Below are 18,661 nucleotides of genomic sequence, written 5' to 3'. Positions count from 1 at the left end.
TGGATCCATCAGGTCTGCACTCCCAGTTGGTAGAGGAAGATAACACTGCTTGCTTATGTTAGAGAACTGTTGAGAATGCAATTAATAGAGCTGCAAAGCCGAAAAGTGGTGGAAGAGCTAAATACCATAACGTAATGAGACCTCATTCGCAGTAAATGGTATGAAAAATGATTTCTTGCAAAGAACAACAAATTGCTATGGCTTTTTAGCTTAATTGTAGATGCTTGATTCTAATTTGTTATTTGTCTTTTCCATGTTAATGAAGTTTTAGATATAATTACTGTGCTGATGGCAAATAAGCTATCATTTTCTAAACTGGGTTTCCAGGCTTGTTCTGGTCAGTGATATAGCAGACGTTACCACAGTCAGGAAGATGATCCCCAAGCCCCATTCACGGGCATATTGCAGACAGTTCAGAATCATAGGATCAGAAAATCATCTAGGCTGGGAAAGACCTTCAAGATCACCAAGTACAACCATCAGCATGACCTACCGAGTCCCATCACTAAGCCCTGTTCCTTAGCACCACAACCCCACATCTCTTAAATACCTCCAGGGATGGGAACTCCTCCACTTCCCTGGGCAGCCTGTCCCAATGCTTGACCACCCTCTCCATGAAGAAGTTATTTCTAATATCCAATCTAAACCTCTCAAGCACAATTTGAGACTGTTTCTTCATTTTGCTTGATCAAGGCTAGGTTTGACTCCCATTGGTGGAGATGGGAAAGTTTCATCATTTCTGGGCTTCTCTCCGTGGGGTGGCGAAAGGCAATTTTGCCACACCACTGAGAAGCTTTGATGCACAGCGATGAGAGGGAGGGGTCCCAGCTCACTGACTTGAGATGCTGGTGACCACCTCACTTCTCTGTGATGGGCAGCCATCCCACACCATTCTCCTCTGCTGGCAAGCTCCATCTCAGAGCTACTTTGAGGTGTGGCCAATGCAATAGAATCCTAGAATCATAAAAGTTGGAAAAGACCTCCAAGATCATCTGGTCCAACTGTTGCCTTGTACTTCTGGTCATCTTGTTTTCCAGTCTTGAGTTTCCATGGTCCCTTTTTCCCTGGAGCAACATAACTACCTCTTCTCCATACCTCTTCTTCCTGTCCTGGTGCTTGCAGGATGTGCTTACAGAAGTCAACTCTGTTCTGTGCTGTTCCCTTTCAGCCTTTGTTACGGCTGAATAAGCCAAGATGCTTGTGTTTTTACTTGTAAGCGAGTTTCTGCTTTTGCATCCTAGCACTGAGACCGTCTGAGCCTGTTACAGACATCTGTATGTGGCTTTTCATTGCCCATTAGGGAACGTGGATGCAACTCTCTGAGAAAGATCATGGGAAACCAGCAACAAGGAGATGCTTTACAAATATCATCAGGGTTTGGCACATAGCATGGGCCAGAGGCACGTGCTCACTTTGAGGACAGATGTTCCAGTGCAGAGTGCAAGGGTATGATCCTCAATGTCAGGATATGTCATGAATTAGGGATTTATTTCCCTCCAACCTCCCAAAATGGGGCAAACTTTCACTCCTTTCCATACTTTAGGCTCCTGCCTTTTGGAGAGCTGAGGGCCCAGGAGATGGCACATAATGTGTCTGAAGCAGAATAAATCAGCGGGCTCCGCTTTCAATTATCCCAACCCAGGCTTGTTCCCTGCACAAGGCAGCCTGTGAAATACAGCAGGCCTGACAAGGTGTGAGAGCTGCCAGAGCATTAACTGCAGACAGGCATCAGCGTAGTGCCTGCAACAAGCAGCAGTGCCTGCCTGTGACAGCTCCGACTGCCCCTGTTTGGGGATGCTGAGCACTGAGGTGCAGGGAGGGGGGCATGGACGTGTGGGTTTCTGCTGTCGTGTCCCTGCTGAAAGCCTCGAGCAGGTCCTACAGCTGGTGCTTGGATCCACTTCGGCTTTTCTGGTCAAACACTGGATGTCCTGGAGCTGCTTGTTTTGAGACAGCATCGCTCATCTCACAGTGGAGAGAGAAACTCTGCCCCTTGGTAGTAATGCCATCAGTAAGGCTCTAGGACACGAATTGGGATAGAGGACCTGTGTCCTGCCCCCATCCCAGCCATTTTCTCCTGTGTTCAAACACCACAGTGTTTTCTGCTCAGCCTACACTGGTGTAAGTGCTCATTTGCAGTGCTGCAGCAATTGCAGTTGGCTCAGAAGTGGGCTTAGAAATTGTGACTGTACCTAGGGCTTGTCCCTTTTCCAGCTTTCCTGGGATGATGTCTGATCTTCCCTTACATGCAGCTAATTTCTGAATGGTCACATCCCTAAACACCTCTATGGACTTGACCACCAAGGAGACCTGTCCCACAGCCGGCCCAGCTTGGAGAAGAACAGGGAAAGATCTTCTGCCCTTGTGCTCCTTGGCAGCGTGGTAGCACCTGCGATGGGACCTCGCCGCAGGACCGTTTGGTGACAGTCAGACCATGTCCCCATAGCCCTCCGTGTTGTCTCCGCCAGACTTGTCTCCCCCTTGCAAGTCCTTTACAGCTGTGTCCTCTCGGGTCAGTTTTGAGTTTGCAGTCACCAGCAAAGCACACCACAAGCAGGAGCCTTGGCCGGGGGGTGCTGCCTGCTTTTCCCTTGAGCTCTCAGCTCGTGCTGGCCTGAGAAGCAGCAGGGAGGTGCAACAGCTCCGTGCTGCGGGATGGTGTTTGAGACACAGCAGTGCCTAGGTTTGCTTGTTCTGCGCTATAATTTCCTTGCTGTCCTTTGGCAAAGTGCTTGAAAACGTAATACTGACATGTGGCATTGCTAGATATTTCATTGCGGTGGCAATTAGCGACAGCAAAGCTGAAGGGTTTGGCACCCTTTCTGCATATCAGGAGGTTGCTGAGCAAGGTGTTACTTTTTGTTAGGGCTCAAGATGCTCCTTTGCGTTATTTATGATTTGGATCAGAAGTTTTTAAATTTTTGTACAATTGTAGCACTACATTATTTTTTTTCTCTCTTTTGCACTTTGTGATTCTCCTGTTGCATTCAAAGAGAAGTTGTTTGGAGAGATATTAAGTGGTTGCTAAGTCTCTGCAGGTATGAGTTGCCCATCAAGACTCCAAGCAAAAAGTAATTTAAAAAGTCAGCCTTTATTTGACTTAATTATTTAATTGTCCCTTTTTAAATGACCTGTGAATTTTACCGTAAGTGGAGATGGGTATTGACCATTTGGGACTTAATATACAAGGTATATATAAGACCATATATGTATGGTCTTCAGTCAGGGTCATGTTGACCTTAGTGGACAGCAGGTAAGGCACTACGTGAATTAAATAAAGCAGCGTCTTTTCGTGGACTCTTCGTTAGCATCAGGTAGGAAGTTTGTGCACAGATTGTTGAGTAGCAATTGTGTATCACCTCCTCTCTGCAGCTGGGCTTCTCCTGCTGCCATGCAGAATTCTACTTAGGTTATTTGCAGGTTATCACTGGACACTACAGGCAAAAAATGTGGCAGCACACCTGGACAGGGCACATCCTCTGGTAGAAATGATGCAGCTCTGCTGAATTCACTAGAGTTTCACCACTTAGGAGAAGGCTGAGTTTGGTCTGTTATCCCCCTCCTGGAGCAGGAGTGAGGACAGGATCAGTTTCTCAGTTAAGCACTGTCACTGATGCATGTGCAGAGCTGCTTTCTGAGCAGCAGAGTTCTTCTCTCTTTGGTCCTATATTTATAAGACAATTTGCTTCTCCCTGCAAGCATTTGTTAAAAACTTCGCTGCACGTTATGCGTTCAAGAATAAGTACTACCATGTTCTGCCTGAGTGCATGCTAATGAGAACAGGGAAAGGTCAATGTATTTGTTTTTCCTTAGCACCTTAGATACTTTAATACTCAAACTAATGGCCTCCTAAAGAGCATTTGTTTCTGCATAACACTGTCTTACTGTGATTTATTTGGTAGATTTATTTGTATTGTATTAGCTTCTAAACCCTAAAACATCCCACACCAAGATGGCGATATTACAGTAAAGGCCATTAAAATATGTAGGAAGAGTCCGACACAAGCAAGAGAAACAGAAAAGACAAACTAAACATTATCCGTTATGCCCGTAAGATTGCCATAGTAAGGATGGGAAATGGAGTAGCAGAGATTAATTTACTTGCCTGCGGTTATACAAGAAGTCAATTGCAAGGCTATCGAACCGGTGTTCAAACCAGGAACCTTAAGCCCCTCTTTGGCTATTTGCAGCCCAAGAGCATTGCATCACGGTGAGAATCAGTGTTCAGTTCTTGATGCACAAGGAATTTGCAATCAGATTTTTTTTTGTTAGCAAATGTAGGCAAATACATCTGCCTTTTGTGACTAGCACTGCACACTGCGCAGTCTGCTGATGTTCCATAGTATTTGCATGAACATGAGTCTCTGAGATAATCAGATTTTATTTCTAGCATCTAATCGATGCTCAGGGCTTTGTGGTTTAATTACTAGAATAATTGTTTGCTGAAAACAGAGTTCGATATCTATTTTTTCCTTTGAAAGTCAACTCCATCATTTTTATTTCCAGCCATTTAGTACTTTATTGATCTTTATGTCACTTCATGACAAGCGCTGCATCTTTCCAGCCAAAATAAGAAAAATACATTATTTGTCTTAAATACAAAAATGGAAAGTACCCCATTTCAGTATTGCTTGCTGCGGGCAGATCACTCATACAGCGTCCCCAGGAAAAATGATTTTGAAAAGTACATTCGCTCTAAATGGAAGGAAAAAAAAAAAAAAACAAGCCAAGATTTTTTTTTTTTCAGAACCTGATGAGTCTGAGACTTAAACTGAGGTACAGAGGTAAATTTCTCTGTTTAACTGCTGATCCTTTAAGATAGCTAAGGACGTGTGAGGAAGATATGGGAGTTTATGTGGCTTGCATTTAGAGAAGGCTGAGGTGAACGGGTGGATTGAGGAGCAGCATGGCCAAACGACCTCTCCTCTCCATAGACAGGAGGAACACATGGCCTCAACTGGAGATTTTGAAGGTACTCAGCCCAATAACAGTGCCTGTTCTGCTGCCATCCCGCAGTAGCAGAGGGATGCTGTTAGAGTGGAGAGAGGATGCGTGGGGCTCTCTCCAGCTGCAGCATCTCTGGCTTTTTCGCTCCCCCCATCACAGCCTCCTGACATTCAGTTTTAATTTGCAAAAATGGACTGTTGCATGGGAACTGTAAAAGTTACCTTGGTCAATTCAAAGTTTGCCTGGGGGAAGTTTATTATTATTTTTTTTCCAAAAACCATAAATGGTAATTGTTGATTTGACTCTTTGATTATCTGCCTTTCAAGTCTTTTTGAATCGGGCGTGGAGAGAAATGCATTCATCAAATTTCCCATCAAGTAGGAATAGTTTTTCTTCTGGAATTAAAAATATGCTGCCTCCCAGCAAAATGCCATTTTCTGTATTATTTATTTGTGCTAGTAAGTAAATTGTCCATTGTGTTTCCTAAGGAAAAGGAGCTGGTGCAGCCTTGTGCCATTAAGTTGTCAGAGCTGAGCAGACGAAGCACGGAGCATTTTTTTTGCAAAATTGTTCTCTGTAGCCTCATTTACCAGAAAGTTTTACCTGAAAGAAATGAAATCCGTAACGTAATAGGACAGATTGCCTGGTGTCTCCAGACTGATTTAAAGCAATCAATCTTTATTTTTATACCTCTTGCACAGCAACGAGGTGCGGAGCTTGGGGTTTGTGTGTGCCTCTGGGTATGTCAGGGAGGGAGGAGGAGAGCTTCCTACAGCAAGCTGCTGGCCCCGGTGCATGCCATGGAGGTGTTGCAGGTGCTTTAGGGGACTGTAACATCCCATTTTCTCACTGCAGATGAGCCAACTATTTTGCCAGGGTGGTCTCTGTAGCAAAGTCTTAACGTTAAGGACAAGGTTTGCTCCTTCTGCCCACCACCCGTTGTTAGCCCTGGCCAGGAGCAACACCAAACCCCAGCCATTTGGTGACGAGGAAGAGCAGGGTGATGTGCAGGCCTGGAACAGGTGAATACATTTGTTTAGAGAAAAAAGTGCTGGTAGAGTTGTGATGAGCTGCATCGGTTGCAAAGCGCAGTGAATTCTTCCCCTGCAGTGACACACACCAGTACATATTTAAAAAGCCCACATTCTTGCAAATATGCCAAGCTGGTCATTTTGTTCTCTACAGCACCTGCTGCAGCGGGGGTCTTGTTCTGAAATGTCATATCTGGGTTGTGAGCTGATAAAAAGAGCTGGGTGAGGGAGGGAGGCCTGCGCTCTGACTTCAGACAGAGGTGAAAGCAAAATCGTTTCATGCCCTGACAGAATACAAGCGGCTGATATTTTCTGATTTCTCAGAATTAAACTTTGTGCAGGTCTCTCAGCCTGTTGCATCTGAGGAGGTACAGATGTAATTGTCAGGTCAGAATTTTGTCCTAAGGACAGAATTTCCCTTAGGGGCATATGCAGGAACTTGGGTGCCGCATTTTCAGAACTGGTCTCTGTGGTCACGATGGAGAACTGTTGAAAGAGAAGGTGCTGGATGTGCAGATCAATATCAACATGCGGTTCTGGGATGAAGATGCAAACGCTGGATCTGAAAATGCAGTAAGGTGTGCCGGGCATAGGGATAATGTGCTGTTTTGTCCTGGAGAAACAGAGTTGCTTTAGATGGTGATTAAAAAAAGTAATATGATTAAAACAAGCTAAGAAGATGGAAACTGAAGTGACAAGATAAAATAGCAGGGCCTCCAAGAGAGGAAGGGAGAGCTGGAACTGATGGTGTGAGGGCACAAATTATTGATCACAATCATCACCAGAAGGTGCAGTTTTTGCATTTTCTTATCTGGAGAAGGGAGAGAATGAATGAATGAATGAATGAACAGAATCATTAAGCAGCCTTATCATTGCGTTGGAGTGGATAATTAGGCAGCAAGAATTACAACAAGTTGACAAAGCATGCAGCCCGGAGGACCTGTGCTCCTGATTTCTGAGGGCAGTGGTGAGGGAAGCAGGAAAAGGCTCTGGTGAGATCTGGCAGTGCGTTACAGCTGGTAGAAACCCAGAGCCTGGCCCTGGTACCCTGCAGCCTTTGGGTTTGAGGTGAGAATAAATGGAGGTTCAGAAGGCCTGACCAACAGAGAAGAACGTATTCGAAGTTGAACAGTCCTCTGAACAGCAGCAACAAGTGAGGTTGTGAGCAAAGGCCACCCATAAGATTGAGGGAAGGGGAGCCCAGCTATTAGCTGTACCTATGGACCGACTTTTTTCCATGGTGGGGTTGCATGGTAGCCATGGGAGTCACTGCAGAGGACACATTTTGTGTGTTTTTTCCAGATCTCCGATCTCCTTTTGGACATTCTCTCTCCTTTTGGGTGAGTTATGTGGAACAAGGCCCCTTCTTGCAGGGGCTCTGCTTTGCAGGGCTGTAAGGTGAGGGTGCTGAGAGATCCCAGAGCACAGCACCGCCAGGTCAGACTTTTCCCTGGGAGGAAAGTGTCAGGCTGTGGTTGAGACTTGCAGTGAATATGTTCTGTCATACTAAACCAATTTTATTTTCTTCAGTCAGAAGTGACAAATACTGGATTTTTCCTTGAAGTAAATCATGCAAACTTCACTGCTGGAGGACCTTTCCAGCTGAACTTGCAAGCAGCTTCCGGACCTCTCCCTCTTTGATTCTTTGTTGTAAATTATATCTGATCCCTCCCTCTTTATGTATTTATATTTATACTTATATTTATATTTATATTTATTTATATGGGTAGTTTGGTTAAGCTTGATGAATCTAGTCTTATAGGGGATGCAAGGGGAAGTTGAGGGATGGGAACACACAGTCAGCAATATCTTGGAGGCGAATAATCTGTAGTCTTAAACTGCTCGTTTCTTCCTCTGAAACCACAGCTTAAATAAGTGGGAGGAAGTCCAGAGGTTCAGGTGAGGCACAAGGAGCTGCAGCCCTCTCCAGGGAGCCAAGACATGGGATGAGGTGGGAAAAGGTGCTAGTAGCTGATGGGCGAGGTGCAGTGCGTTTACCTGAGCTGCTCTGCTGCAAGCCACTTGTTGAAGGCCAGTTAGAAAATGTGAACTAGAGCAGAGCAACTCACCCCAGGCCACCTGGACGTTCAGGTTTCTGATGCAGAAACCAGAGCCATCTCCCACAAGGGCTGGTTTGGATACGTAGCGTTGCAAAGTCCAGTGGTGAAAGGGGTTGTTGGACCTCGTTTAGTGAGCGTAACTTCCCTGCTGTTGGCACCGTGGCTTCTTAATAGCTGTCTGCACGCTTTCGAGGGGTAAAAATGACTAAAAATAGCTCCGTGCATCTGTAACTGTTTGAACTCATCCCGGGCTGCTCTGATGGCAGTTCCAGACGTGCTCTGTGTTTGGCACAGGCGTTTCTCCCCCTGTGCAACTCAGTGCTCAGGCTGACCTGTGTCAGTAATCTTAAGCTGTATGTTATTTAAAATTAATTTGCAGAGATGCAGACATTATATAAATCACTGAGGAAATGTCAGATTATGCACGCGGTTTTCAGAAGGGCTCCGCAATTGTCTAACTCAGCTCCCTCTGAAACCCGGGGCTCAAAATTAAGCTGAGGCAGAGTTTGTACTGGTTGTGATCCTTAAAATGCCACGGGATAGGGACTGGCACTGCAGGCCCTTGTTAATAATTTCACACCCTGAGGCTGTTGCCATTTGTTCAGGACATTCAGTGTCTGGGGAAGGAAAGAAAAAAGGGGGATGATGAAAAACACATGGAATGGAGTATTTGTTACTGATTATTTGCCTGGCCTCGTTGGCAAGTCTCTTAGTGTTCTTGGAGAGTGTTTTGTTTCTCTGAGATGATGCCATCCACAATGTTCCTCTTCCAAGACTAAGTTCAGAATATTAATTATGTATAATTATCCCTAATGAGAGGCTGCAGTCCAGATTTAACTGATGGTAGCCATTTAGCATAGACATCAAGCCTAACTTCAAAAAGTGCCTTATTTCCTCCCCACATGTAGAGTCCTCATATATGTGAATAATTGGAACAGAAAGTGCCTGGTTTTAATGGCACAGTGCTTTGTCATTTCCTCAAAGGTGTTAAAATAATTCTGTGCCTTAGTAGCACTGAGAGTGTTTGTAAAGTGCTCAATGTGATGCTCACTGACTTGTCACGAGATCCAGATGGCCAGCCCGGTGCTTTGGGCTGATTCCTGAAGGCATCTGACACGTGCTCTACCCTGCTGAAAATGAGGTTGGTTTTAATAATAGGCGATTGTATAAACAGCAAGTTTGGGTTCGTACCATAGTGTCCTTCAGTCCCAAGAGATGTGCTGCTGTCGTATTGTGGAGCAGAGGGGAATGAAGCCAGAACTTGTATTTGTTGAAAGCAGGGAGTAGAGTATTATGAGATCATCTCCCCGGTGGAAATAGCAGCCCTACATGTGAACTGTCGGAAATACTCCGGAGTTAATTGCTGCTTTAGAGGCACTGTTGTTGTTCAGCTACGAGCAAGTGGGTGGGCTATTGATGAGATCACTGATCCGACACAGTTACTGTGAAAGGCACATAAAAATAAGCTTTGTGCTTAGCTTGAGCTGGGGCCAAGTGGGCATCATGGCAGCTTTAGGTGGCTCTGTACACATGTAGCTGTCCGTACATGTGCATGGAGGACATCAGTCGAGAGCTTCCAAACATGCGGTGCAGTTTTGAAGCTGTGGCTGTTGCTGTGTGCCCCTGAGTCACTGTCACCGCTCCTCCTGGGAGCCTGGAATACAGCACAACAGCATCATTAGAAACTCAGAGTCATCAGAAGGCTCTTTGGCCAGAGTTTTGGGATGGCTTCCTTTGGTTTGGGGTATTTGTGGTTTTAAGCAGAATTTTCCCGGTGTTGGGTCTCTTCCATGCCAGTCAGGAAGGCAGCAGGGCTGGGGCTTGTGAGTGACTTAGACGTGAAGTCTACGTGACACTTAAACCATGTTTGTTTTGGTGTTATGCTGAGAAACCGATCTGAGAAACCCAGTCCAGGGGAACCATGCGTTTCCTCCCTCTTTGGTGTTCCCATGGGAGTGAAATCCAAGGCTGGCAGTCTTGGCCTGGCAGAGGATGATGGTGAAGGCATCTTCATCAATAGAGTTAAACCCTCCTAGTTTGCGTGGTGCCTCTGTACCACCACGGGCTAGTCCATGCAGGTCAGGACAACTGGTGGGAAGAGCTGGTCACAGAAGTCCTCTCGTCCTCTTCTAGTGCTATGGGTGTCCAAGTATGTCTCCTTGGTAGTTTTTTTTTTCTTAGTTACCTTCAGAGCTAGCTGACTTTGTGTGTATGCTCCTCTGCCTGTTTCGTGCTTTTTTCACCTCTAGATAATTTAGGATCCTCTGGTTGGAAAGTGTCATGCTACTGACAGTTAAAAAAGAGAGTATCCAAATCCCTTCAAACTTGTTCAAAGTCATAGTTTAGTTCAGTGGTGCTGATGTCTGGGCCGAGTCTTATTGCTTCCTTACGGCTGTGCTTCTCAATATTGTGTCAGAGACATAAAAAGGTAATTTGCTGATGGCCTTGGAGCTGCACCCTTGCAGCCATGCTGTCACTGCAGAAGGATGGCTACCCTGAGTGGCACACCAACAGGCGGGCTCTAATGCTGCTAACAAAAGCTCTGAAGAGAGCTTCTGAAAGAAAGCAGGCTTGGAAATGGGTTTCCCACCATAAACAGCGTGTTACATTTGGGATCTGATGTACCCTGGGAGAAATAACCCTCAGAAAGACATTGGTGCAGCCGAGATCACCCTTGTGCTTGTAGCGATGTCCTCCTGGAGCACCAAAGAACCTTGCTTAGGGCTTAAAGCACAGTTGCTGAGCCCTGATACCTTCAGCTCTTTGCTTGAAACAACAGCTGATACCTTAAATGCTGAGTGTTTGGTCCTCCGTGCAGTGCAGGCAAATGCAGAGCTGCTGTTGGAATCACTGCCAAGTGCCTGCAGTTCTTTGAGATCAGCTTAATATTTCATCCCCAAGTAGATGCCATTAAAGGCGTTTAATTCTCGGGTACCATATTTCATGGGACTCAAAGTGACTGTTAGAGCTGAAAGTCTCTGTGACGGCAGCACAATTTTCCTTGATTTAGTAGCGTAGCACCTCCAATGCTCTCCCTGTCCTCAGATGGTACCTGGTGACTTCCCCGAGCAGGCAGTCGCTGCTTCCAGAAAAGGAAGGGAATAAAAGACAGGGGATAATACTTTTTTTAGGGATCTGTACAGGTTTATGCCTAACAGAAAGAGCAATGTCTACGTAGATTTGGCCAGTGAAGGGGATGGCCTTGTCGTAAGGTGATCTCCTTATCAGCCATCCCAGTGTGTGTATGAGAAGTACTGGTTCGAAACCCCCAACCTGAAATCCTGTTTCACATCTTCCTCTTTTAATCACTCCAAAGATGTGGATTGCACAGGCAAAAGCAAGCTTCTTGCCTGCCAACTCACATAAAGAGTTTCTCTTGTTGATTTGCTGCATTTGCTCTTTTTCATGAACAAAAGAGGAAATCTAATGAAAAATGTTATCAGCTTGTCAAGTTAATTAGTGTCTATTTCAATACTATCATTATCATTTGTTACTAATTAATATAAGTAACATGATTACAGCTTTTTTGTCTTATTTTTCAGTGAGAAGCTGGATGGAGAAGCTGAAAGATAAGGTAAGAGGCTCAGTGTTTCTCTCAATGACTTTAAAAGCAACACCATTTTTACTTGCAGGAATAAGTAAGCTCTTGCCAGTGCAGTTCTTTATCTCTACAAAGATGATTGAGAAGGAGCTTAAATTTTTCTCCAGGAGACAATGAAACAGATGCTGCTGCTGCGTGTATTGGTGTAAATCCACAGCACATCCCTGAGGAGTAGCAGCTGGGAGCAGGACGAGGGACAGGGGTGTTGGAGGGACTTCTCTGCACCCAAAAGTCACCTTCTCTTTGCACTACCCAAGTTACATTTTTTATTGCCCTCTAATTTGCCCTCACCCCTTTTCTTTAAGCCCAAAACTTGGCTGTGCATCTCAGTGCATTGCCTCTGGGCCAGACCTCTCCTGCCCCCCGTGCAGGAGGAGCTGAAGGCTCCTGGAAGGACAAAAAGCAAACACAGGAAGAATGAAAAGATACTAGCTCCTGATCTTTTCTCTCTGACATTACAGTGCGGGGGTATGTGGAATCAGGAGTTGTACCAGGCACAGACTCTGATGGATTTTCAGGCTCTGCTACCCTAGGGCAAATATTAACATTTTGAAATGGTTGTGAAACCTTCCAAATGCTATGTCGACGATGGCAAAGCAGTGAAGCTAGAAATGAGGTGACAGGAGTGTTTTAAGACAAGAACATTTTGTAATTCAGCGGGGCTTAGAAACTCTTGAATAGGACCAGAGTTAATATAGAAAAAAAAAAAAAAACACAAAAAAACTCAAGGAACGATGACTCGATAGGAAACTTCAGCCCCTAAAAACACACAGCTAAGTTTGAGCAGATTGTCACCCAGCGAGCAGAGCCCTCCAATATCAACCCCACTAAATTTCAGCAGCACCAAGTCTGAAAAGAGAGCAGGGCTCCGGGCACCTGTTTCAAGGACGGGGGAGTGGAAGGTTTGAGGAGGGTTTCTGCCCAGCCCTTGTTGAGTTGGTTTTCTGCCCACACTAGGAAGGAGGCATGTCTAGTACCATCTTTGCTCATAGCAGAGCATCTTGGCCTGGGATTCAGCCAGAGAGAACGTTGAAAGGACAGAGAATGGTTTTCCTGACGAAGGTAACAAGCAGACACCGAGACCGGCAGAGTGCCCGGGGTGCATGCAGCATGCATGCGTGTCACCCGCTCACGCCGGGCCTACCCTGCTGGCACCACACGAGCCTGGGCGCATCGGGCATCTTCTCACTGAAGCCAGAGCTTTCACTTCATCCCTTTTGGCATCTTGTTGGCCACCTCCTTCCTTCCCCATGAGCTGGGTGCATGTTCCACTCGCCAGCGGAGTTGCTCTGTAGGGTCTGAACCTCTTGCAGGGTTGGTATAACCAGGGATCTGCTAGTGTCCTCTGACCAGAGAGACATCTCCCTCCTGCAGGGTATGGCAGACACATGGAGGCAGATCTTTCACCTTGCTCATTTTCCTTAATCATGTTTTTCTCTTAGAAAAGCCCAACAAAACCCACTCACAGATTAACCTGCTCACCCTGATTCCTCATGTTCCTTGTTGAGAGGGGACTGTGTGGTGAGTGTGGGACCAGGAGCATGGGGCAGTGAGCTAATCAATCCTGTCTCCTGCAAACGCTGTACTGATGTTGTCTTGGGAATAGAAAATAAGGGACATGAGGTTCCTCTGAAGTCCCCTCTATTGCTGTTATCTCAACTTCCAGCAGAGCCAGGAAGGTCACAGTGACGGACTGGGTGTACTAAAAGCATCCCTAGGGTCTGTAAAGAAACGTTATCTTCCCCATGGGCAAGGGGTAAAAAAAAGTGGCTTTGGAGCTGCCCGTGAGATGGGATTTTGTATCAAGCAAGTGCAAAAGCCCTCACAGCATGGGCTACGTGATGCAGAAGGGCTGAGAGGACAGGTCCTGCACCTGGCTCATATCACTGGCATTTGGGGTATAAACCAATGGCCCAGCTTGGGTGGAAATGCTGCAAAAGGGCATCTGCTGGCCAGGCTTGGGAAGGGCTCACGGGCAGACAGGAGAATTCACTGTATTAAAGGCAGCGATTTCTGGTATGGAAACTCAATGGGGCAGCAGCTAAAAAGGCATTGCCAGCCTCCCCTCACCGCCTGTGCCAGCAGCAAAGTTCCAGAAATAGCACAACCCACGCTGCGCTAATTAGGTCACCCAATTAAGGCACCTTAATTGCCTCGCGGAGATGCAGCCTTTTAGCTGTGTTCTCACTAACCCCCTTTTTGGGCACTCGGGTGCCACACACAGCTCCCCCCAGCACACGTGCCGAGCGGGGCTGGGTTTTGTGGGAGGCATCGCGGGGAAGCTGCGGGATGCAGCTGAAGCCCTGAGCCCTCCAGCTTTGCAATGCAGACACAAAGATGTTACTATTTAAAGAGCCGAGCGGGATCTGGAGGGGTTTGTGAGGCAAAACAGCCCTCGTTTTCATCTGTGTCTGTCCCAGGTGAAAGCAGGTATTTTCGTTCTCCAGATAAGCCTGTGAAGCCAGGGCAGCACGCACTGACTGCCTTTGTTTTTCCCACTCAGCGGATTATGGAAGAAAAGCAATTACAGCGTAAGCATGTGTTGTTAGGTCGTCTTGCAGTTTGGGAATGCAGATGAACATGGTTGCGAGCACTGGACTGAGTCTTGCTAAGAGGCGTCTGGTAATCCTCTGGATCGCGCATCTGTCCCTCGGCAGGTGTAAAATCTGATTCGGGGTGTGTAGGAGAAGGGTAAAGCTGCAGATAACGCCGCTGCTGCAGCGTGAATGAAGGCAGCAGTGACCGGGGGGAGCTGTACCTGCCGCCCTTCCTCCACTGAGACCCCAGCCTGAGCTAGGCGAGGATGCTGGAGCAATTTGGCACTTTAAAGCTTGGCTTAATTTTCATTTAAACAGTAAAGTAATAATCACTTGGGAAGATTTTGGAAAGGATTTAAAATGTTTACAAATTATTTGTGCTATATATATATTTATTGGCATTTTAAACTCTTGGCAATGCGAACATATGGATCATAACTACTGAATTAAGGCTGATTTGCATCTGATCTGCAACAAGACTGACTGCAGGCATGAGTGTCCCCCCGCATCCTTGTCCTGCTCAAAGTGACTCCTTCCCATGCAAAACAAAAGCGTTTGGTTCACAGATTTTGAGTATGAAGCCAAGGGGGCTCCGGCAGGTCCCGGGGTACTTGCTCTCCCATGACACCTGGCTCTGTTTGGGGAGCATGGGAGCTCCATAAATCTCTTCAGTCAGGGTATATTTAGCAGTTTGGTTGTGGCAAGACATGTTCTAGCAATAAGAGCTGGCCAGACAGATGCTGCTAAGTGTATTAGCAGACACGTCACCCCAGCGCTCGCAGCTCCATGCCAAAGGGGACAAATGCTGAGCTCTCAGCTGTCGGAAGGAAGTATCTGTTAGCAAAAGCTGAGCGTGAGTGAGCAGTTGTGGTGGCCATCCAGGTCCTGCAGTGGGGCTGGTTCGAGGCTTTTTTTGGAATCCTGGAAGTAGATCCCATCTTATGCAGGTGGGAGAAGGACTCAAATACAATAAAGTCAGATGAAAGTGTAGGGTTATGTTGCAGTCATAGAATCATTAAGGTTGGAAAAGACCTCCAAGATCAGCTGGTCCAACTGTATTTTCCACCTGGAGTAGTGGAAAATACCTCTGAAAGGACGCTGTTGTGAGTTCTGCTCTGCTTGTCTCTTTCCAACTCAGGCAGGATACATGTCGGGGATGCTGGTTCCTGTAGGAGTTGGGATAGCTGGAGCCCTCTTCATCCTTGGAGCGCTCTACAGCATTAAGATTATGAATCGCCGGAGGAGAAACGGCTCGAAGAGGCATAAAAGAAAGGTAGAGCAACTGCAAAGGAAAAACCCCGGCCTGTTCCCACCACTCCCCAGTTAACTGTTTTGGTTGTAATGTAAGCGCCATCTGGTTATGGAGAGTGGTTTCTCTGGGTTGACATGCGTTGGACTTCTTAGTTGGAGTACTGGGGGAGGGATCCAGACGCTGCTCATTTTGGTTTGCATATTGAGCTCTTTAACGTTTCTTTTCTTCCCCTAGCAGAGGGAATTTAACAGCATGCAAGACCGAGTAATGCTCTTAGCCGACAGCTCCGAAGATGAATTTTGAATCGAACTGCAGTGCCCTTGTGATATCCAGTGACTTTTAAAAGGAGGGAGGGGGAGGAAAAGAAGGAAGGACTTTCTGCTGCATTGCTGCTCTCAGCCATCCCGAACACCAAGCAGTGGTTGGTACCACCCCAGCGAACCAGGCATGCTATGCTCTACGTGCACCGCGCAGTGATGTTTGTTTTGGTACCATAGTGAGATTTCACATTCGCACCCGGCGCCTCATTCAGATCCACAGCGCGTCTTGTTACAGCGGGAGCTGATCCGTACGGATGATTATTTTCCTATTACCCCGGTGTACTGTTTCGGTCCTTGGCTGGCAGTAATCTAATCATAACAATAGCTCTCACCTAACATGGGAATGGAAATCTTTGCTGTGAATGACTTCTGTCCAATTTGTTAATTTTAAATGTTACGTTACCTGAGCTAGAGTTCATTAGTGCTGAGATTAGCTGCTCTGCTTAATTAATGAGTTATCCACTGGAACTGTATCCCTTGTCACCTGAGAAGTGCCCAAGTACCGTGTTGTCGATACAGTTTGAAGCACATTTCTGCGCTCTGTTCCCCGATTCCCGCCCCTTCTTTTACAAGCCCTCCCTTCAGCTCTGCTCCATGCTTCTTGGAAACACACGGGAATGGCCTCAACACTTGGTTCACGACAAAAATCTTAGTCCATTTTCAACCAGCACTGTCTGTTACAGCACAATAAATACCAGCGCTCATGTACTGATGGGTAGTCTTGCATGGATCTCTTAGCTTTTGTTCAGTGTGCAGGTAGGTAAAAGGAAAGACAGGGCAGAGGTTGCCTCAGCCTCTGCCCCCTGTCCGTAGGCACTAGTGATTGCTTCACCCCTAACCCAAGGCTGCGTTCACACAGCGGTGGAAGTGGAGCGTCTGCCTCCTTTCCCAACTGCGAGTTGCGTTTTCAGCCCCTGAAAGCTTCGTGAAACCTTTGAGAGATCTGGCGGGTCTTGTCTCTGTGCCGCCAAATGCAGGAAGGCACCAAAGGTGGCTGAGCTGCCGAGGGACTCACGGCTAATGAGGGGATGCTTGGAAAGCAGTGGCTGCCCCAGCCGGAGCAATGTCTTCTCCGGGCAGGGGATCTGGTCGAGGTGGGAACGTGGGGGAAGAGATGAAGCTGTAGGATGGACAGCTGCAGAGGGCTGTGGAGGTGAAGCATGGGGTGAGGGCAAGCCTCCATGCTGCTGGCACCAGGGTGCAGAGGGGGGACAGTCAGTGCCTTACCTTCCAGGAACCGAGCAGGGTAAGGTAATGGTGCTTTGCACAGTCAAAATAGCTAAAAACAAAGGGCTGCATTTCTTTCTCTCTCTTGCCAGTTGTGCAATGACTCTTTAATATTACATTTATGCAAAATATTCATGTTTCCAAGGTGGAAATCACTGTTCTGTGGGGAACCATCCTTCATACAAGGAACAACGACTGTCACCAGAGGAGACTTGATTAAAGAAAAAAGGTCAGACAGCATGTGTACCGAGACAAGTCCCGCTGAGCCTCTGAGGAGGTGGAAGTGTGTTTGAGGAGCACCCACGCAGGGCTTCATCCTTTGTAAAGGTGAAGAGGCCTGTCAGGCTGCAAAGACAGATGTAGGTGATGGTAAGCAAATGTCTAATGGGTTTGCGTGGTAGAGACAACACTCAGAAGAGCCTGAAGCTCAGTTCTCTCTTCAGAGGGTCAGGGCCTCTTGGGCATTAAGTCGTCGGATGTTTGGCTCCAGACAAGCAACGCTCTTCAGAGCCCAGGGCCTTTCCTGTAGGCCTTCTCCTCACATCCAGTGAGAAGGCCAGGTGGGACCACCGGTATTCCAAGTGCTGCTACCGATGCTAGTCTTCCAGCCCAGGAGCTGTGCGAGGCCCTCACGTCCATCCCATCGAGTGTGTGGGGAGCAGGCTGGGGGAGGCAGAGGACAAAGCTGTCCCTCAGCACACTGGGCTGTCTCCACTCCCCAGTCCCTCTAGGACAGGCTCTCCCAGCCAGGGCTCCCTTCTCCTCTCTACCTTCTCATTCCTGAAAATTCATCAGGAGGATTTTGCCTTGCAAAAAGCAGCCCAGATCTCCCAACAACCACTGACTGGCAGCCCACCGTTAAATCCAGGTGCCCCAGTCCAAAGCTGAAGCCTTTTCTTTTCAACAAAGGTCCAGGCTAAGAGCTTTCCTTCTGGACTTCTCTCTCCCTGTTTCCCTCTCATTTCTAAATCTCTTGAAGCATGGAGGTGCTTGGGGGGTGTTAACAGCCCAGTTAGCGTTGCTTGTTGTCCAGTCTTGGCAGCTGGGGTTTGGGGAACCAGGAAACGTTTTCCCTTGGGCTCTTTGACGACGTGTTCCTGACAGGGGTTGCGAGGCAGAGCGACTGGTTCCGCTCTGCTTGAGATCACCTCCAGAAAAGCTTGTGAGGTACAGCACCAAGCAGGCCAGGCCATGCAGGCAGCTGCAAGGTGCTTTGGGGAGCATGGCCCGGCATGCCGGGTGGGCATGCGGTGGCTACGGGCACTGCCCTGCCTGCGTGAGGGGGTCTGTCATGGAGCTGGGTGGGCCGAGGCCTCTGCGTACAACTGCAGCCTGAAGGAGAGACCTGAGCTAACGCTGGAAAAAAGGAACTGCTGGTGATGCTGCCAAATAGTACCACGGAGATCCGAATAGCTGGGAATCAGCGGGGCTTGGTGCAGCAGCAGCCTGTGAAGGGCGGCCTCCTCTCGCTTTCCTGCTAAGGGTAACGTGCCTGTGTGGCTTGTGATTACAGCGCATGTTGCGTTAATGGCCGACGAGACGCCCGGCTCCTGGCCAGCAAGGAGGAGGGATGGCTGAGCGAGGCGCTGATCTGAATGCAAACACCACAGCCCTGGCAGAGCTCTTTGGGCGGGCTGTCAAATTGACGGATGGGAAAGGCTGGAGGGGAGGCACCGCGGCCTTTCG

The 18,661-nt window shown here is 47.5% G+C and overlaps 1 protein-coding gene across 7 annotated transcripts in view; it reads left to right on the top strand.

Annotated features, from left to right (window-relative positions):
• Positions 1 to 16,452, top strand: part of ARMH4 (armadillo like helical domain containing 4) — a 55,041-nt gene extending 38,589 nt beyond the window's left edge. For 3 of the 7 annotated variants that reach the window (XM_040558428.1, XM_040558429.1, XM_040558425.1), the window contains exons 6-9: positions 11,581 to 11,612; positions 12,597 to 12,701; positions 15,315 to 15,449; positions 15,663 to 16,452. In XM_040558428.1, the coding sequence (XP_040414362.1) occupies positions 11,581 to 11,612; positions 12,597 to 12,701; positions 15,315 to 15,449; positions 15,663 to 15,731 (341 nt within the window). In that variant the 3' untranslated portion in view covers positions 15,732 to 16,452. The remainder of the gene's footprint in view (positions 1 to 11,580; positions 11,613 to 12,596; positions 12,702 to 15,314; positions 15,450 to 15,662) is intronic. The other 4 variants (XM_040558431.1, XM_040558427.1, XM_040558426.1 and 1 more) reach the window with 3 other exon arrangements.
• The last annotated feature ends 2,209 nt before the right edge of the window (positions 16,453 to 18,661 follow it).

This window comes from Cygnus olor, chromosome 5 (assembly GCF_009769625.2).
Source record: "Cygnus olor isolate bCygOlo1 chromosome 5, bCygOlo1.pri.v2, whole genome shotgun sequence".
Classification (NCBI taxonomy): domain Eukaryota; kingdom Metazoa; phylum Chordata; class Aves; order Anseriformes; family Anatidae; genus Cygnus; species Cygnus olor.
The sequence above is the reverse complement of the archived record's forward strand: the minus strand, read 5'-3'. Positions and strand labels throughout refer to the sequence as shown.